Below are 19,649 nucleotides of genomic sequence, written 5' to 3'. Positions count from 1 at the left end.
CATTCGGACTCAAGCACCCAGCTCAGGTCTCACGCTCTGAATATAGAACAAACCAGTTCATGTGCTGTAAAGTACTTCATTCATTCATGATCAACCATAGAGCAGAAACAAAGAGGAGTTGGCCTAAGCAACTGTGCACTGTGATTTTCACCTAGGTCCTGACGTCATCACTGTGGGCGGGGCCTTAGTTAGTATGCTGTCTGCGTTCGTCAGGTTCACATATATTGAGACTCGTATTATCGGTGTGTTTTCGCGTTTTTAAGAACAAAAGGATTAAGTGTTGTGTTTTATCGTGTCAAAGTTATTCAGACAGACGTTCTGATGCTATGAATGGTATCACATTTCATTTGTAAGTAATTTTATACGTAATTTCTACACTTATTGACATCTAGTGTGAGATAGCTGAACTATGTAGTGACATCAATATATCGATGTTAGGTCGCTAAGCGAGTAGTTTTGCTACTAACCCGCAGATGGAAAATTGAGAAGTGGGCGGCGTTCCACAACCCCTCACCCCGCAAAATGTCACTCGATATTTCATAGGGAAATCTTAATACAACATCTCCTCTTTGTTTCTGCTCTATGTGATCAACCCATCGCCGGCTCACTACAGAGCACGGGTCTCCTCTCAGAGTGAGAAGGGTTTTGGCCATAGTCTACCACGCAAGCCATGTGCCTGTTGGTAGATTTCACACGCCTTTGAGAGCACTATAGAGAACTCTCAGGCACGCAGGTTTTCTCACGATGTTTTCCTTCACCGATAGAGCAATTAGTGATATTAGTTAGATAGAGGTGCGTGCCCGGGATCGAACCTTCGACTTCCGATTAGAAGGCGGACCTTCTAACCACTAGGCAATCGCAGCTTGTAAGGTACTTACCCAAAAGTCGCTTCCCGTTATTTCTAATAGGCTATTCAGAAGAAAAATTTTAAAAATAGACTTTATACTTTGACGTAAGATTTTTAACACCATTATTACTTGTTAAATAGCTTGGAATGATATAATATAAGTCACTATCTGGAAAATTATCAAAAATCTTCGTACTCGCTTCGCTCGCGGTTATGTTACAGCCGTAGCGGCGAGATGGATTATAAGCACATAGCATCCCGCGAGCTGCACGCTATATAGAACGTGTCAAATAGCTCATTAACACACCATGCCATGCCAAAGCCACCATGATCCATATTTCATAGTCACTTCCCTGTGTTGGAGACAATACGCAGAGAAATTTTTTAGCTTTAGAAAAAAGTCGGGCGAGTTTCCATCCGTATGTCGTCGACATCCCATCTACACGCACGAAACGTTTGCGTCATTCCTCATACGTATTAACGTATAGCTAAGGTTTGGAATACTCTTCCGCGATATGTGTTTCCTACCAATTACAACCCGGGTATCTAAAACAAGAGTGAATAGGCATCTTCTAGGTAAACGCGTCCCATCTTAGGCCACATTATCACTTTCTATCAGGTGTGATTGTGGTCAAGCGTACCTATAATGAATTAAAAAAATAACGAAGGTCTGGCACGCACCGGCTCTCAGTCCACTACCACTGGTTCAATGACGACAGCTTTTGTTCAGAATAGCCGGAAATGCCATACATTTAATTCATTGTTTTCAGAATGTAGAGCACAATATGGATTACATGGATAATTTTGGTACATGAAAAATAAAAATAAAAATAAAAAAATAAATAAAATAAATAATTTGATATCTTCCCAGCTTTTTACTGCACAAAATTTTGCAATTGTTCTCTGAATATTTTCCAGTACAATGTAAAGGGAATTCGAATATCACATTTTTCACCAGACTTCGCTATGCGAGTAAGCTATCACTTCGTAGCTTTCGGGTACATTCAAATGTGGCGCGAATTTTCGTAGCGATATTACTAACAGTTTCGGATTATTCTAACAAGAGTGGTTGAGCATACTAATGTGATTGTACATGGGATGATGTGAGGCGATTCACACTTAAACATTCCTTATTACGAGCAGCGTAAAGATGAAAATTGTTTGAAAACACTTTCAGTCGTTTGTGGTCCGCCGTATGTGTGTCGGATATTTAGCGCAGTATAGTATTGTAGATAATAAACAGATATTATTCTGGGCGTGATTTATTCGCGGGTAGGTTTAAATGCAGGATTTTGAACGCGACTACGGACTTTAGTGGGGCTTTGATGTAATTAACACAGTAGTTAACAACTGGGATAAAAAATCTGAATCAATTTTAATGATATACCTACAGTACGCGGCAGAAAGTAATGTACATCGACCTTTAGAAGGAGATAACAGATTTGTAGCGCGTTGTCTCTGTCGTTGAGACCGACAAAACATCATATTGGTATGAGTGACAGAGACAACGCTCTACAAAGCCAAAATATCATTCTAATGGCCGATGTACAGTACGCGGCAGAAAGTAATGTACGCAAAAAGAAGACAGGTGATTGTACTGATGATTACTGGTACGATACCATAAAAAAACGCGAAAAAAATTCCTATATTTTGTAAAAGTTCACGATATATTGCAATTAAAACATCTGACTGACGCTAGAGATTAACGAATGTTGCGTAAGTAGGCCATTCGGAGTTCATGCCGCATCGTAGGCGGGGCATTGAACCGAATTTTGCACGCTATACATTGCGTGTTTGAAAAATACTAAATCACTAAAACTACAAAATGAGGAAAATGGTCATTGGTATAGGATTGTGTTTAGGTAGTATAACAATAACGCTTAGTTTTTGCTAGCGTTCTGGTTACACTCTGTATACTTAATAGTTTATTTTCTCTTGTTCCAGTCTGCCACCAGTTCTCCCGTGGCGTGGTATCGATGCTGGGCGCAGTTCCACCGGACTCCTTCGACACTCTACACTCGTACACCAACACCTTTAAAGTGCCGTTCGTCACCCCATGGTTCCCTGAAAAGGTATTTAAAATATTTCTTGCCGTGGTTGATGGATGATGGTCTATTTGGCCACAGATCATGTGGTTCTGCATACATTCCAGCGATGAGCTACACCAGCGGTCTCACGCGCAACTGATGAAGTCATTGAACCGAAATAATAAAACCGAAAAAATTGGCCAAGTGCGAGTCCATATATCTTATAAATATATAAAAGGAAAAGGTGACTGATTGACTGACTGATCTATCAACGCACAGCTCAAACTACTCGACGGATCGGGTTGAAATTTGACATGCAGATAGCTATTATGACGTAGGCATCCGCTAAGAATTTTTTTTTGAAAATTCAAGCCCTATGGGTGTAAAATAGGGGTTTGGTATAGTCCACACGAACGAAGTCGCGGGCATAAGCTAGTATAAAATAAAAAGCTAACTGACTGACTGGCTGATCTATCTACGCAAAGCTTAAACTTCTGGGCGGATCATGAAATTTGGCATGCAGATACTTTGACGTAGACATCCGCTAAGAAAGGATTTTTGAAAATTCACCTCTAAGGGGGTAAAATAGGGGTTTTAAATTTGGGATGTCTACGCGGACGAGGTCGGAGGCATAAGCTAGTATTAGTATTAAACGATAAATATTGTGTAAATCGGTACATTTAATAAAATGCTTGTGAAAATATCTGAAGCGTGAAGTCAAAGATTCGCTTTGAGCAGAAATGGGTGCACGTAGGTACCAACTACCACCCACTTTGAAAGATCTTAGACTTGCATTCGACCGTATCTTACGTATGTAGCGGTGCAGGGATATATTTTTGTAACATCAGTTTAAAACCCTTTACTTACTTGGCTACTTACACGGCATTCGCCATTTCTACCCCTGATTTTCGCTTTGAGCAGAAATGGGAACACGTAGGTACCAACTACCACCCACTTTGAAAGATCTTAGACTTGCATTCGACCGTATCTTACGTATGTAGCGGTGCAGGGATATATTTTTGTAACATCAGTTTAAAATCCTTTACTTACTTGGCTACTTACAAAGCATTCGCTATTTCTACCCTCAATAGCTCAACCGGTAAAGGAGTGGACTGAAAACTGAAAGGTCGACGGTTCAAATCTCGCCCGTGGCACTATTGTCGTACCTACTCCTAGCACAAGCCTGACGCTTAGTTGGAGAGGAAAGGGGAATATTAGTCATTTAACATGGCTAATATTCTTTAAAAAAAAAAACCTAATAGAAATTACACCTGATTTACCTATCATTATATCTTCAAACTGTCTGAATCTTTCATACTGAATTGAGTAGTTACATTTTATACCACTACTATAATTCAGTAAGTAACAAATTTGATACCGGAACGTTAAATCGCTTGGCGGCACGGCTTTGGCGGTAGAGTGGCCACGACCAAAGCCTCCCACCAGACCAGACCAGATATTTAGAAATTATAAAATTCCAATACCCTGCCGGGAATCGAACCCGGGACCTCCCACTAATAAGACCACAGCGCTTACCACTGCGCCAGGGAGGTCGTCAAAAAAGTTACACGTCGTTCCTCAAATATACTTGGAAGTTGGAACTCATTTGACCAGATTTGTCCAAATGGAGGGTTGATCGCTTAAAGGCAAAAACGAGTCGACAAAGTGCTTGTAGCGCATTTGGGTGGTACAAAAAGGAAGGTATTCCACCAATCTTTTTAAGTACAAGGGAATGCTTTTACTTCGTTCAGATCATGACAGACTTACGAAAATAGGTTTCAAATGCTTCAACCGTATGCAATGTAGTAAGAGTAGATACGCTATAGCGTTATTATACGACGTTAAACGATACAGTTCTTAAGAGATTTAGAAAAGCATTTTCGAATAATATGTCTCTAACAAGTGTTATTATCAACCATCAACCCCATATTATTTTTAAATAAAACCAAAAATAAAGGTTGACTCTATTAACTCAACGAGTACTCTTCTCGGAGTCAATAAACCTTAATACCTGAAGACGTTTGCCATTGTTCCATCTTAACTTATGGCACTGAAACATGAACACTTAACATGAACACTTAAATCTTACTCAAATTATGCGCGAAATTCTACAATTCCACGCTTGGTACGTACTTATAACGATCAGTTCGCTGAGTTTGACTTATTTTACCTATCAAACAATAAATTTAAAAAGGAATTAAGAAACTATCATCGTAAAAAGAAAAAGTAGCTAACATTTAAATATGCATGCAATCACACACTCCCACTTTCACACACACACATACACACGCACACACACACACACACATAAGCACACACTCACACACGCATACACACACACAATCATACACACACTGTTGTAATTTTATTTTATTATTGTATATACCTACATTTATTCTAACTCTATTCTGTTAAAATAGTTTAATTATAATTTTAAGTAATCTCTTTTGGCCTTCTGTTATACCTAGATTTAAATTTAAATAATAATTATGTATTTACGCTGTTGATTACTTTCAAATAAATAAAAATAAACAAAAAACAAGCGACCCGATACGCTAAGAGCTAGCGCGCACCGCGATGCGGTGAGTTGCGGTGCGTTTTGAAATCCGTAAATTTGACTTTAAATGTATCAAAATCCGGTGCGGAATTGATTCCGCATATAGTTTTATAGTTCATAGATTTTGCGAAAATTTACCTTGGAGCGAGCTAGCTCTAATTCAAAGCTCAGAGATCTATGGAGAGGGCTAAGTTAGGTGTTTCTCTGATGGATGATATACGGAACGAGGAAATGCGCAGAAGAACTAAAGTTACTGACAATGTAGGCTACGGACTTCTGTCCTTACAAGAGACCTGTGTCCAGCTGTGGACTCTATTGGTTGACAATGATGGTGATGACAACCAAGATATGAGTGAACTTAGTGAGCAAAAAGCGCATTAAGGGGAAAACTATTAAAGTACGAGGCAGAAAATAATGTACGACTTTTAGAAGATGATAGCGGATTTGTCCATACTATATAATATTATTAAATTGCGAAAGTGTGTCTGTCTGTCTGCTAGCTTTTTACAGCCCATTTGTTTAACCGGGACGGGCATAAACTAATTATTGTCCCGGAAAATCAAATAGGTAGATCTCACGGGATTTAAAAAAAACTTAATCGACGTGTACGAATTAGCACGAATCATTTATTTGCTACAATTTGCTACTTACAGTAGCCGGCAAGAAATATTGTATATCGACCTTTAGAAACAGATAGCGGTTTCATAGAGCGTTGTCTCTGTCATTGAGACGGACAAAACGTCACATAGGTATGAGTGTTAGAGACAACGCTCTACAAAGCCGAAATGTAATTTTAAAGGTCAATGTACATTGTTCGCTGCTGCGTACGGTACTCCTGTTTAGGTGCAAAACAGTTGTAATAAAATATCAACATGTTTAGTAGGGAATGCAGTTAGTTTATATAAAATTGATTGTATTATTGGTTGACCAATAACGCCCGCCGCTGCCCGATAATTATGCGCAGCTGTACATAATGCCATGTTAGCGGTCGCGACGGTTGTGGCCAGAATTATATGTTCAATTGATTGCTATTTCGTACAACTCACTCCTTGTCTGGTACCTCAGATGTTTGCGATAGAGGTCCAAGACATGTTGTTGAGAGAGATGATGCACTGCTTTACAGGACTATATAGCCCACACTATGCACCTATATATCGACGCTTAGAATAAACATTTCTCTATTCTATTCTATTCTAATTCTATTCTATTAACTGGTTATAACCGGACGTGTCCGGGGAATAATATTCATCATCTGATCATCCCCTGTCTTACATTATTTTCCTGGCAGGGACCATTTTTTAATTTGTTAAAATGACATGAATGCAAATGTAAAAAACTTTATAAAAGTAGGACAATGGGAAAACATAACATCGCTCGAAATGTTCGAAATAAAATCTCAGTAGCACTTGAGTTTAAAATTACGAAACAAAAACAATTTTAATGTGTTATAAAGTAATACAGAAGTACAAGCTATTTTAGCGAGCGCTATAATCCAGAACGTACCTGGCCTGAAGTGAAGTGTTCATCAATAACTTGATTCTTATGTCATTAGCCAAAAGGTGTATAATCCTATAATAAATGTTAGCTGGTATCTTTAGTGTAAATATGCATGCAATCATACACTCCCATTTACACACACACACACATGCACACACGCTCACACATACTCATAAGCACACACTCACACACGCATACACACACACATACAATCATACACACACTGTTGTAATTTTATTTTATTATTGTATATACCTACATTTATTCTAACTCTATTCTGTTAAAATAGTTTAATTATAATTTTAAGTAATCTCTTTTGGCCTTCTGTTATACCTAGATTTAAATTTAAATAATAATTATGTATTTACGCTGTTGATTACTTTCAAATAAACAAAATAAAATAAAATAAAATAAAATAAGTTCGCACTAGAGACAAGTTGTGCGACTAAAAGTTGCTTTAAAGAGTCGAAATTAAATTTCATATCTAAAAAAAATTTGCCCCGGCAGCAGCTAGTAACTAAGTCTGTAGTTTTCCAAAAAATGTGTTCTTAATTTTAAAATTACAAGGCATGTGTTATCTAGCAACATACAAATTTTTTGCCTGTACAACTTTGAAACTACACATTTTCATAGACATATGACAGTCCACAGACACAGTGTAGGTATATTATAGTCCGTAAAAAGTGATTCCTCGCGTGCCATTTTAACTCTATGGGTTAATTGTCATGTCAAACTACGGCTCACCTTTAAAATAAGGTAATAGTAGTAGACTTTAGTAATCTTACTTTTGACATGAAATTTGACACAAAAAGTTAGAATGGCGCGTGAAGAGTTAAATTTTACACGTTATACACATTTTTTATATTCACGATTCGTAGTCCCTTTGGTCTAGGTAGGTAGGTAGCTTTCCTAGTAGGTTTGGATGATGTTTCAGAGTTCAAACCAACGAGGCACTCACATACTTATATTGTGACGTCCGTCAATAATAATTAACCCTAATATATTGTGATACAAAAAGTCGATAGTATAGTCCTACCTTTAGCAAGGAATTCTACAAAAGTGCCTAAGCACGGTGGCATTCCATGCGAGCCAAGTCGCAGACAAAGCAGTTATTACTTAATTTAATAATTCCATTGAAATAGATTCCATGATACGATATTCCGGCGTTCCATTCTCGAATTTATTAATAAATTGTATTAGAGATCTTGAAATAAAATTACATGTAAATTACTGAGAAAATAATTTTTTTGGCTCTTAAATACAATTGAGTAGCTAATCAGCACTCAACAATAAGGAAAAAAAAACTATTTTATTGGGCCAGGGTCCCACTGCCGCCAGACGTTCCTTATTATTTGAGAAACAAAATGTGTGGGGTATGGGCATAGAGTATGTACTATTAAATGTTAACGTGTACTATTAACGCAAGCATATCTACTAGCTTGTGCCGTGGACCAATTTATAGGTACCAGCTACTGAACGCACCTATTAAAAAAAATTACTCATCATCATCATCATCATCAACCAATAGACGTCCACTGCTGGACATAGGTCTCTTGTAGGGACTTCCACACGCCATGGTCTTGCGCCGCCTGAATCCAGCGTCTGATGTCGTCCGTCCACCTAGTGGGGGGTCTTCCAACGCTGCGTCTTCCGGTGCGAGGTCGGCATTCCAGCACCTTGGGACCCCAACGTCTATCAGTTGTACCCTGATATACCTTAACGAACTATGTGCCCTGCCCATTGCCACTTCAGCTTCGCAACCCGTTGAGCTATGTCAGTTATTCTAGTTCTCCTAGTAGAGAAACTCCAAGCATAGCTCTTTCCATCGCCCGCTGAGTGACTCTGAGCTTTCTTATGAGGCCCATAGTTAGCGACCATGAAACGTTTACTCACTTTCCTTAAACTCTGACTGCAAATTTTTATATTTAGGTCACACAAAACAGATCCAAACTCAAGTTAGCGAGGAGCAACCGCGCGGGTGTGACTAGTGCCTTATAAATGGGAGTTTAAGGCGTGTGTAGACCGTTTGCGGTCTCATACCATTGCAGGGTCAAATAATTTGTGGCTTGCCTAATATATGAGCATTACTGGGAATATTTATGCTAACATCATCGGGACATTAGTTACCTAAACTGTGTTAACTCATTTGACGAATCTTTTTATAGATAGCAAGCTTATGATCGCGACTTCGTCCGCGTGGACTAGACAAACATGATTCTAGATCAACGGGAAGTACCCAGACACAAACAACAAAGTGACAGACAACAAAGTGTTCCTATGAGGGTTCCGTTTTTCCTTTTGAGGTAGGTACGGAACTCTAAAAATACTAGTCTATCGCGGTACCTAACGTTACCCAAAAATGAATTCTGGTAACGTTTATCAAAATGTCTTTATTTTACCTTTTACCTTTGTCGGGCCCTTGTCGACACAATTTGTCCGACTCCCCTGGTGAAATTTAATTTTAAGGAAGAGAATAAAACCTGCCTTTGATCTTTTAAACGTCTGTTGTAACACAGAATAGCAAACATACAGATAAGCGTACCTCATTATCATCATTCATCATCAACAACCAATAGACGTCCACTGCTGGACATAGGTCTCTTGGACGTCTTGCGCTGCCTGGATCCAGCGGCTCCCTGCAACTCGCCTGATGACTTCCGAGTTCCGTCCTGGGTCTTCCAACGCTCTGTTATAAATTAATAATTTTAACATGACGTGTTAATTCGCTGCTTCAGCATTTCAATTTATATAAAGCGAACAATCCGCGAGGCGGCGAGGCAGTCCACATTTCCATATTGAATAGTTAACACTGAAACTACTGTATTCGCGTGAAGTAAAAGTTCCGTGTGTGTGAATTTCCAAATTAAATTCGTTGGACATTTCTTGTGGTTTTTTTTTCAAAAGACTGTCGAAGCGGACCTCCTAACAATTGGTGTCAGAAGTGGGATGCTGAGAAGGTTCACGCAAGAGGACCCTTAGCATCCAAAGAATCCTGAGGTCATCGCAGTCGTGATCGACGATAAGCCTCGCCCCCAGGGTTGAGCCCGCATCACAACCACTAAGCACCGGTTCTACTCAAGATCGACGATAAGTCTCAGCCTGCCAGACTGAGCCCGCATCTCACACGAAGAACGCGAATATCCTGGACTCACTCAAAAACATCAGTGAAATAAATTTTAAGCCTTCAAAATTACGAAATACAATTTCTTCAATATCTTCAGAAACCTACTCGATATCGTCGCCGCGTGAAATACGAGACGCATTCCGTACAGTTCAAAGCCTTCACGTGTCGCAAACGCATCGACCTAATTTAACTTTCAGTGCAGTGACATCAAAGTGAAAACCTTTTTGTGAAAAATAAATCGTGATGTTTGCCGTTATCCTGTAAGTAGTTTATATTAATTTTGTATAAAAAGCGTAAATTGTCTAAATTGTATATTTTCGTACTGTATTTTAAATTTAAATCCTTTTTTTTTTTTCTCTCCATATCTCAGTTTCAGTAATCAAAAATGAGTTTAAAGTCAGAAAGTTCGGACGCAAAAGTGACTCTCTCTATACTCACTAAATTCGTAAGGTCTTATGATGGGAATCGGGAAACTCTTGCCGCGTTCCTAACTAACTGCGATAACGCAATTAGTTTAGCTGCTCCCGACCAGCAAAATATCTTATGTAAATATATAATCTCCCAACTTGAGGGCAAAGCTCAATTAGCCTGCAGCCTTAAAAATTTCAATAATTGGGATGAATTAAAATCATATTTAAAAAGCACGTTTGGCGAGAAAAAACACTCGTCCCATCTGCTACTTGATCTCCAAAACTGTAAACAGGGCCAGTCCGAAAGTGTGACACAATATTCTATCAGACTCGAAGCATGCCTAACTCGACTTCAAGCTGATATTCAAAATTCATGCACTGATCGTAATCTCCTTCTAGGCAAAATCACAGCTATGGAAGAACTCGCCTTAAGCTTATTCCAATTAGGTCTTAACCCTAATATTTCTAATATTGTCCGCTGCAGAAACCCTTCGACACTTAATGAAGCAATTTCTCTAGCAGTCGAAGAAGAAAAAATTTTCAAACTTGTAAAAATTACTCAACCAAAACATCCAACTAAATTTTGTTCCTTATGTAAGAAGACCAATCATAGTTTCTCAGAGTGCTTTAAGAAAAAGCACGATTTCACACAGAGATCATCTTTCCATATTCCTCCCGCTAACCCTCAATATTCTGCAGAAACAAGTCAAAGTTCATCAAAGGACTCAAATTTCGTCAAAACCTGTGCCTATTGTAAACACAAAGGACATCTTATCTCAGAATGTCGTAAGCGCCAATATAATAATAATCAGCGTCGGATGAACTCTCACCCTCCGTCGGGTCCCTCTCATAGTAACAGTGCTAATGTTAACATGTATGAATACTCTGAATCCTTAAATGAAGTGACGAATAGTTACGTCCCTGAATCAAAAAACTTAAACTGATTTCGGATGCGTGCCTGCCGAAATCAACAATCCAAAATGGCACTCGAACTACTAAATCCTTTTATACTAATTCCCCCAAATCGTTTACATCTCGGCAATCGCTACATGACTGTCCGAGTCACACTGAATCTTATACCAAATCTTTTATATCCCGGCAATCACCAAAAGACTGCCAAAATATCGCTGAATCATATCCTAAATCCTCACTGATTCCTACAAAATCGAATACAAAGCATTCCAAAGAAGATTGCTCAAATAATACTATATCTCATTCTAATTCTTATACTAGCTCTTATACTACAAAATCCTTTAAATCTCAGTTTCCTTCAAAGGATCAACTGAGTCTTACAAAATCTAAAGTCATTCAAAATGACCCCCAAAGCAACGCAAGCAAAAGCTCATTGCCTCTTAAAGACGTCCCGATCTTCGAAACAAGCACCCTGAAAAGGTTGGTGTCCTTACCTCATGCATTTTTACAAATAGAATGTAATAAAAAACCTCTCTGTTTCTTAGTTGACACAGGCGCAAGTGTCAGCATTATTAAGCGCTCGTGTTTACCAGCAGAGCCCCAATTGTCTCAAGAAATTATAAAACTCAAAGGCATAAACGATAAGGATTCCTATAGCGAAACTTTAGGAACAGTTGTGCTTAACCTTATTATAAACGACCACACCATTTCTTTTAAATTCCACGTCATAACTGACGCTCTGAATCTGGAATCAGACGGTATCTTAGGTACCGATTTTCTACATTTTTTCCATACTAATATCGATTATAATACTAAATCCCTTACTATCTCAAATTACACTTTACCAATTCATTATTCGAGCCCTAGATATATAATACCGGCTCGCTCCGAAGCTATTGTTGAATGCACTGTCTCAAATGACAAGTTCGAGTTACGTCATTTAAAAGACGCACTCATATTAGATCACTCTATATCCGAAGGTGTATATATAGCAAACTGTATAGTAAGTTTGAAGCCTAATTATAAAGTCAATGTCTCTGTTTTAAATACCACTGAATCTCAAATAGAAATCCAAGACTTCAAGGTTCATTTAACTCCTATAGACTTCTCTGAACTACGCCAAGTGTCTCAATCCCCCGAAATTGTCAACCACGTTTCTAATTCTTCATCAAATCGACTCGATCGTGTTCTAAGTCTTATAAGACACTCACATCTTAACGATGAGGAGAGAAAAGTTCTCTTAGAGTGCTGTTCTGAATACTCTGATATATTTTATCTCGAAGGAGACACTCTAACTCATACTAACGCTATTCAACACTCTATTGACACGGGTAATAGCTCTCCTATTAATGTAAAATCTTACCGTTTTCCCGAATGTCATAAAAACGAAGTCGATTCCCAAATCCAGAAAATGCTACAACAGAAAATTATTAAACCGTCTATCTCTCCATGGAATGCTCCCGTTTGGGTGGTTCCCAAAAAAATGGACGCATCCGGGAAAAAGAAATGGCGAATAGTTATCGACTACCGCCGCCTCAATGACGTCACTGTATCCGAAGTATATCCTATTCCCTTGATCACAGATATCCTAGATCAACTAGGTCACTCCAAATATTTTAGCACACTGGACTTAGTCTCCGGTTTCCATCAAATTCCGCTGAATCCTTCAGATGCACCTAAAACTGGTTTTACTGTAGTCAACACAAATGGTTCAACAGGCCACTACGAATTCACTAGGATGCCGTTCGGACTTAAGAACGCTCCCAGTACTTTTCAACGTCTTATGAACACAGTATTATCAGGTCTTCAAGGTTTACATTGCTATGTCTATTTAGATGACTGTATCATCTATAGTGCAGATCTCAAATCACATTGTGAAAAACTGAAAATGGTATTCAACCGTTTCAGAGATTATAATCTCAAATTACAACCGGATAAATGTGAATTCCTTAGAAAGGAAGTCACCTATCTAGGTCACATTATAACGGATAAAGGTGTCTCTCCAAACCCAGAAAAAATTAAATCAGTCTGTGATTTCCCAATTCCTAAAAATCCTAAAGAAGTAAAATCATTCCTCGGTCTCGTTGGTTATTACCGCCGATTTATTGACAATTTCTCCAAGATCACAAAACCTCTAACATCTTTACTCAAAAAGGATGTCACTTTTCATTGGTCTATAGAACAAGACCAAGCTTTTAACCTCCTGAAGGAAAAGTTAACCTCAGCTCCTCTTCTCCAATACCCTGATTTTTCTCAACCATTTATCGTTACCACAGACGCCAGCAACTACGCCGTTGGCGCAGTGCTATCTCAAGGCCCTGTCGGCAAGGACAAACCAATAGCCTATGCTTCTAGAACCTTAAACAAACAAGAAGGAAATTACTCGACCACAGAAAAGGAGTTAGTTTCTATTTTATTCGCCGTTAAAACTTTCCGACCATATCTCTACGGCACTAAATTCAAAATCGTAACAGATCATCGGCCCTTAGTATGGCTCTTCAACGTCAAAGATCCTGGTTCCAAACTCGTCCGTTGGCGCCTCAAACTTGAGGAATACGATTACGAGATTATTTACAAACCTGGAAAATTAAATTCAAATGCAGACGCTCTGTCTCGCATCCCAATTCATGCTATAAATACAGATAATCTTACTAAGCTTTCCTACGAGGCATATTTTAAGAAACAACTTACAAACTCTTTACCAGATTCTAACACAAAAATTGAAGAACACTCACAAGCTTTACATCTTTCCAAATGCAAAATTATTGCATGCCCCGTTTCTCTAGATTTCGACAACTCAATGCCACATTGTGAGGAATTATTATCTCAGATAACCGACACCGCTTCATTGTTAGAAGCCGAACGTGAACAATGTTCGGTAAGGTCAGTTACAAAAAATAATAAAACATATTATTTTCTTTTTACCAAGGTTCATCATTACGATGAGACAACTTTTCGCTCCATTTACGACACTTTGATGATGCTTCGTGATGAACTTATATCACATCACCCTAGCATTGATGAAATAGCTATCTCCGATTTCTCTGAACCTTTTACTAAATTATCCTATACCAAAATTTATAATATGATTTCCTACGTATTTCATAACACTAATATGAAAATACATATTTATAAAAATCAAATAATATTTCCAACTCCAGCTGAAGTTCCTACAATTCTCAAAGAGAATCACGACACTCCCATAGCAGGACATCCTGGTGTGAATAGGATGTATAGTCGAATTAAAGCCTCATACTACTGGAAAGGAATGAGAACTGACATAGAACGCTATGTGAAGTCTTGCAAACTATGCCAAGTTAACAAACCTTTACGAGCCTGCAATAAAGCTCCTATGGTTATTACATCCACGAGCACAAAGCCTTTTGAACGATTAGCTCTGGACATAGTTGGTGTCTTACCTGAAGCAGGTTTCCAAAAGTTCAAGTTCATTCTGACTCTGCAAGATGATCTTACCAAATTCCTATGTGTCTATCCTATGATTTCTTCAACAAGTGAAGAAGTAGCCCGTAATCTGGTCCACTTTATGTCCTTATTCGCTATTCCTAAAATGATCCTTACTGATCAAGCCATGACTTTTACATCAGAACTGTTTAAACAAGTTACCGATATTTTCAAAATCAAACCCTTACTTTCTAGCCCTTACCATCCCCAAACTAACGGTGCGCTGGAACGCAGCCACGCTACTCTTAAAGAATACCTAAAATCCTTTGTAAACGAAAATCAAAATGATTGGCATTGCTACCTAGCAACAGCTGTTCTCGCGTATAATACAACTCCTCATACTACTACTCAATTTACTCCGTTTGAACTTCTGTTTGGACAGAAACCAACCCTTCCTAATTCTCTCTACGACACAGATAATAATGTTACATACCACGAGTATGTCCGTGCGCTTCAGTATAGAATGAAAGTAAGCCGCGAAAAAGCTTTAGAGTATATTAGATCAAGTAAAGAATCTTCAAAACAAATCTATGATTCAAGTTCTAATCCTAACATAGAATATAAAGTTGGTGACATGGTATATTTAAAATACCATCACAGACTTCGTAAAGCCTTATCTCCAATATGGAAAGGCCCTTACAAAATCGTTAAAATAAATGGAAAACATAATGTTACTTTATTAATAAATAGAAAACATGTTAAGTATCATACTAATTTAATTAAGCTCGCTGTAACTTAAGCTTATCATTCTTTTCAGATTTTTCTCCTACGTCTCGTCTGAGCCAATGATTACACCCATAACGCATAGCCCTGGAATATATTTCGACCCCATTATAAAAATTTATTTCTACAATGATTATTGGAGAGTAATCACGCATCTCAACACCGTCTCATTGGAACCACAGCTTGACAAAGTTGACCGGTTGATTGTTAAAACCTCTCTAGTTTGTGCTAAGTTGCAACCAGAAGAGTACTCTAGCTGCAAAAATGTTTTTAGTCCAATTGAAGTACTTCTAGAATCCAATTATCTCAAGGCTCAATCTCTATCTCATATTATCTCAAGCGAAAATCCTGCTAGATTCAAAAGATCTTTAGAATTTGGTGGTGAAATCCTTAAGTTTTTCTTTGGCACTTTAGATGCTGAAGATGCCCGAAAATATGATGCTGCAATTAGCTCTTGTCAGAGATCTGAATCTGAGATATTTCATTTAATGAAAGATAATATTCATATAGTTAAGTCGTCTATTAATACTTTTAATTCTACTATTTCTAGGTTAAATCAAAATGAGATAAAGTTAAACTCTCAGATTAATAAATTAAACGATATATATTGTCTTATGTTACTAGTGATAATGAAAAATTAATGTATTTAACTAGATTTAATAGCTTAGTTAATATAATCGAAAGCTCTTTACTAGCTATCTCAAATTTTCTCGATACTGTAATAAACGCAATTTTGTTTTCAAAAGTTAATGTTCTACATCCTTCTGTTCTAAGTCCTGTAAAACTGTATGATGAACTGTCTAAACACAGAAACTCAATCAATAAAGGTTTAGATTTTCCTGTAGCACTAAGTATAGAAAATATACATACCATTATAGATATATCTAAGTTAGTCTCCTATTTCTATAACAATAAGATAGTATTTGTAATACAGATCCCTCTTGTCTCTCCCGTTAAGTATAACGTCTATAAAACAATCCCGCTCCCGACTCCTCATTACGAAGGACAATCCAAAAGTTTTGCCTTAATCAAACCTACTAAACCCTATTTAGCTATAACTGACGATAGATTAAATTACGTATTATTAGATACTTTAAGAGATTGTACTATTTTAAATAGTGAAAATTCCATCTGTAAATTAGAGTCAATTTATTCTGTAAATTCGAATCCTTCATGCGAGACAAAACTTTTAACTGAAGTGACTCTATCTTTACCAAGGGAATGTGAACCGAAAATCCTATATGGTCTTATTGACATATGGCATAAATTAAAAAATAATCAATGGATATTTGTACAGTCAAAAACAAGCAAACTAACTATCAATTGTAATGATAACTTTAAGGATTATTCTATATCTGGCACTGGAATATTAAAACTGAACAAAGGTTGCATTGGTTACTTTAAAACGATTCAATTTATACCTTCTACCATTTCAAATTTAACTATTGATAATAATAACTTTAATATTAATTTTGATATAACTAATGATAACTGCTGCAACCAAGAGATTGTTAACAAAACGATTCCTCTTCTATCACCTATTAACCTAAGTAATATTAATTTAGATTCCTTAAAAAATTCGATAAACCAATTCAACGATCTTGAGTTGCAAATCAACAGGATCCAAGAGGAATCTCATTTTATAAAATATAGCTCGTATTATTCTGCTTTTACTTATATAATTATTTCGTTAATTTTTCTATTTTTATGTTATAAGATTATCAGATGTTTTAAACAACGTAATTGTAACAAATTCTGCATTCAATTTTTTTTCCAATGTAATCGCAAAAAGATTTCGCATAAAGAAAACAAAGCCCAAAGTTCTATTGAAATGTCACAGATAACAGATGATGAAGATAACGCATCTGTAGACCTTCGAAATCTTAGTGCATCAGTGCAAAGAAATCTTTCAAATAATTAAATTATGTAGAATATTTTACCATTTCTCTCCTTTTCCTTTTCTTTTTTTTACTACGCTTTATTTTAAATTAAAGCTTCGTCTAAAGGGGGGAAATGTTATAAATTAATAATTTTAACATGACGTGTTAATTCGCTGTTTCAGCATTTCAATTTATATAAAGCGAACAATCCGCGAGGCGGCGAGGCAGTCCACATTTCCATATTGAATAGTTAACACTGAAACTACTGTATTCGCGTGAAGTAAAAGTTCCGTGTGTGTGAATTTCCAAATTAAATTCGTTGGACATTTCTTGTGGTTTTTTTTTCAAAAGACTGTCGAAGCGGACCTCCTAACAGCTCGACGCACTGTTTATAAAATCTAAATATATAATAGGAAAAGGTGACTGACTGACTGATCTATCAACACACAGCTCAAACTTCTTGCTGGTTCTTCTCGGTAGGAAAGGCATTCCGAACCAGTGGTAGATGAATCCAACTATTCGAAAGTACTTGTAAAAGTTTATTCGAATAAAAAAGATTTTTATTTTTATTTTATAAACTACTGGACGGATCGGCCTCAAAAAAGGATTTTTGAAAATTCAACCCCTAAGGGGGTGATATACCCCCGTCTGTCCGTCCGTCCGTCCGTCCGTCTGTCTGTCTGTCTGTCCGTCTGTCCGTCCGGCCATCCGTCCGTCCGTCCATTTGTCTGTTCGTCTGTCCGTCTGTCTGTCTGTCTGTGTGTCTGTCTGTCTGTCTTTTCGTCCGTCAACAACTTAGGTGGAAGGTATCAGATATCGATATATAACCATAGTAAATAATATGTTTTAATTTGAGCTTAAAAGATAGGTAATATAAGCATTTTAATATTAATGTCCCTGGTAAAGGAAGGCAACCTTATTTCCATATTAGGAATTAGGATATAAGATACTAAAGCGTGGATATTAAATTACTTTACAGCAAGAGAATCTAGGGTAGGCATGATATAAATATTATTAAGAACGACAGGCGCTTGAAAAACATATTGCATTCAGTTTTAATGAAAATGTGATTGTCGTGTAGGATCTATGGTAGAAACAAAAACCGATCAAGAGCGAGTTAGACTCGCGCACTGAGGGTTCCGTACAACAATCGTATTTTATCGACATTTTGCACGATAAATCAAAAACTATTATGCCTAAAAATAAATAAAAATCTGTTTTAGAATGCACAGGTAAAGCCCTTTCATAATATGATACCCCACTTGGTATAGCAATCTTACTTTGAAAGTCGAAAATAGCAATATTTGTTCATGAACACATTTAAATTTTTTGTAACCTAAAATTCACGGTCTTCAATTTTTTCCCCTTTGTCTGCTATAAAACCTACCTACCTGCCAAATTTCATGATTCTAGGTCAACGGGCAGTACCCTGTAGGTTTCGTGATAGACAGACAGTCATCGAGTTATCCCCGAAAAGCGGGACTGACCCCGTCCCGCGCGGGACATTTGATTTTGACTTGAAAAATCGGGACGTGGACGTCACGTCGACGGTGACGTGCTCTTGGATTAAGTTGATGGAATAGCATTCATCCCATTTACACCGCACCACTAAAGGGGTCTTACGCATTTAGGAAATCAATATTTGAATTTGAATAATTAATATATTCGTAATACATTAATGATATTGTTATAAATAAAGCATATAGGGCAATTTCGAATAATATAATCGTAGGAAGATATCGAATTAGTTGAGCTCCAGAGATATCCACAATAGTTAATTATTTGTTTTTCAATGTATCCATGGCAACGTCTTGATGGCACAGCTTGTCAGAATCATGACCAGTTCAAGATCAGATCACATACAGTATGTTTTAAATGTGATCCAATAATATTATAATCTTCCGTAGATCCGAGGAATTGGGGTGAGTCCCTTTGCAAAACTAATACTAATTCTGAAACTGTCTTTAGCCCCTAAATAATTCAAATTGATTGGCAAACATTGGACCTGACTCCTGAGGCATGAATTCGGAATCTATACGTGTTAAAAGTACTTATCCTGACGAAGATATACTAGCGCAAAGCCTAGAGTGAAGCCACACGGTGCGTTGCGTTACCGGTGTGGCGTCTAAGCGGTGCCGTTGCGTCATCTTACATAGAAATCTCTGTACCATACCATACGATGCGTTACGACGTCGTGCGGCGCCGCAACG

The 19,649-nt window shown here is 37.5% G+C and overlaps 2 protein-coding genes across 2 annotated transcripts in view; one reads left to right on the top strand and one right to left on the bottom strand.

Annotated features, from left to right (window-relative positions):
- Positions 1 to 19,649, bottom strand: part of LOC117995436 (N(G),N(G)-dimethylarginine dimethylaminohydrolase 1) — a 408,993-nt gene that overhangs the window by 269,527 nt on the left and 119,817 nt on the right. The gene's annotated exons all lie outside the window — the stretch shown is intronic.
- The window catches only part of LOC117995781 (glutamate receptor 1-like), a 307,480-nt gene that overhangs the window by 202,962 nt on the left and 84,869 nt on the right, over positions 1 to 19,649 (top strand). Inside the window, exon 5 of the mRNA XM_069508830.1 lies at positions 2,792 to 2,919. Coding sequence (XP_069364931.1) covers positions 2,792 to 2,919 — 128 coding nt within the window. The remainder of the gene's footprint in view (positions 1 to 2,791; positions 2,920 to 19,649) is intronic.

The sequence above is a fragment of the Maniola hyperantus genome, chromosome Z, assembly GCF_902806685.2.
Source record: "Maniola hyperantus chromosome Z, iAphHyp1.2, whole genome shotgun sequence".
NCBI classification, from domain to species: Eukaryota; Metazoa; Arthropoda; class Insecta; order Lepidoptera; family Nymphalidae; genus Maniola; species Maniola hyperantus.
Note: the sequence above shows the minus strand (reverse complement) of the source record. Positions and strands in the feature narration are given on the sequence as shown.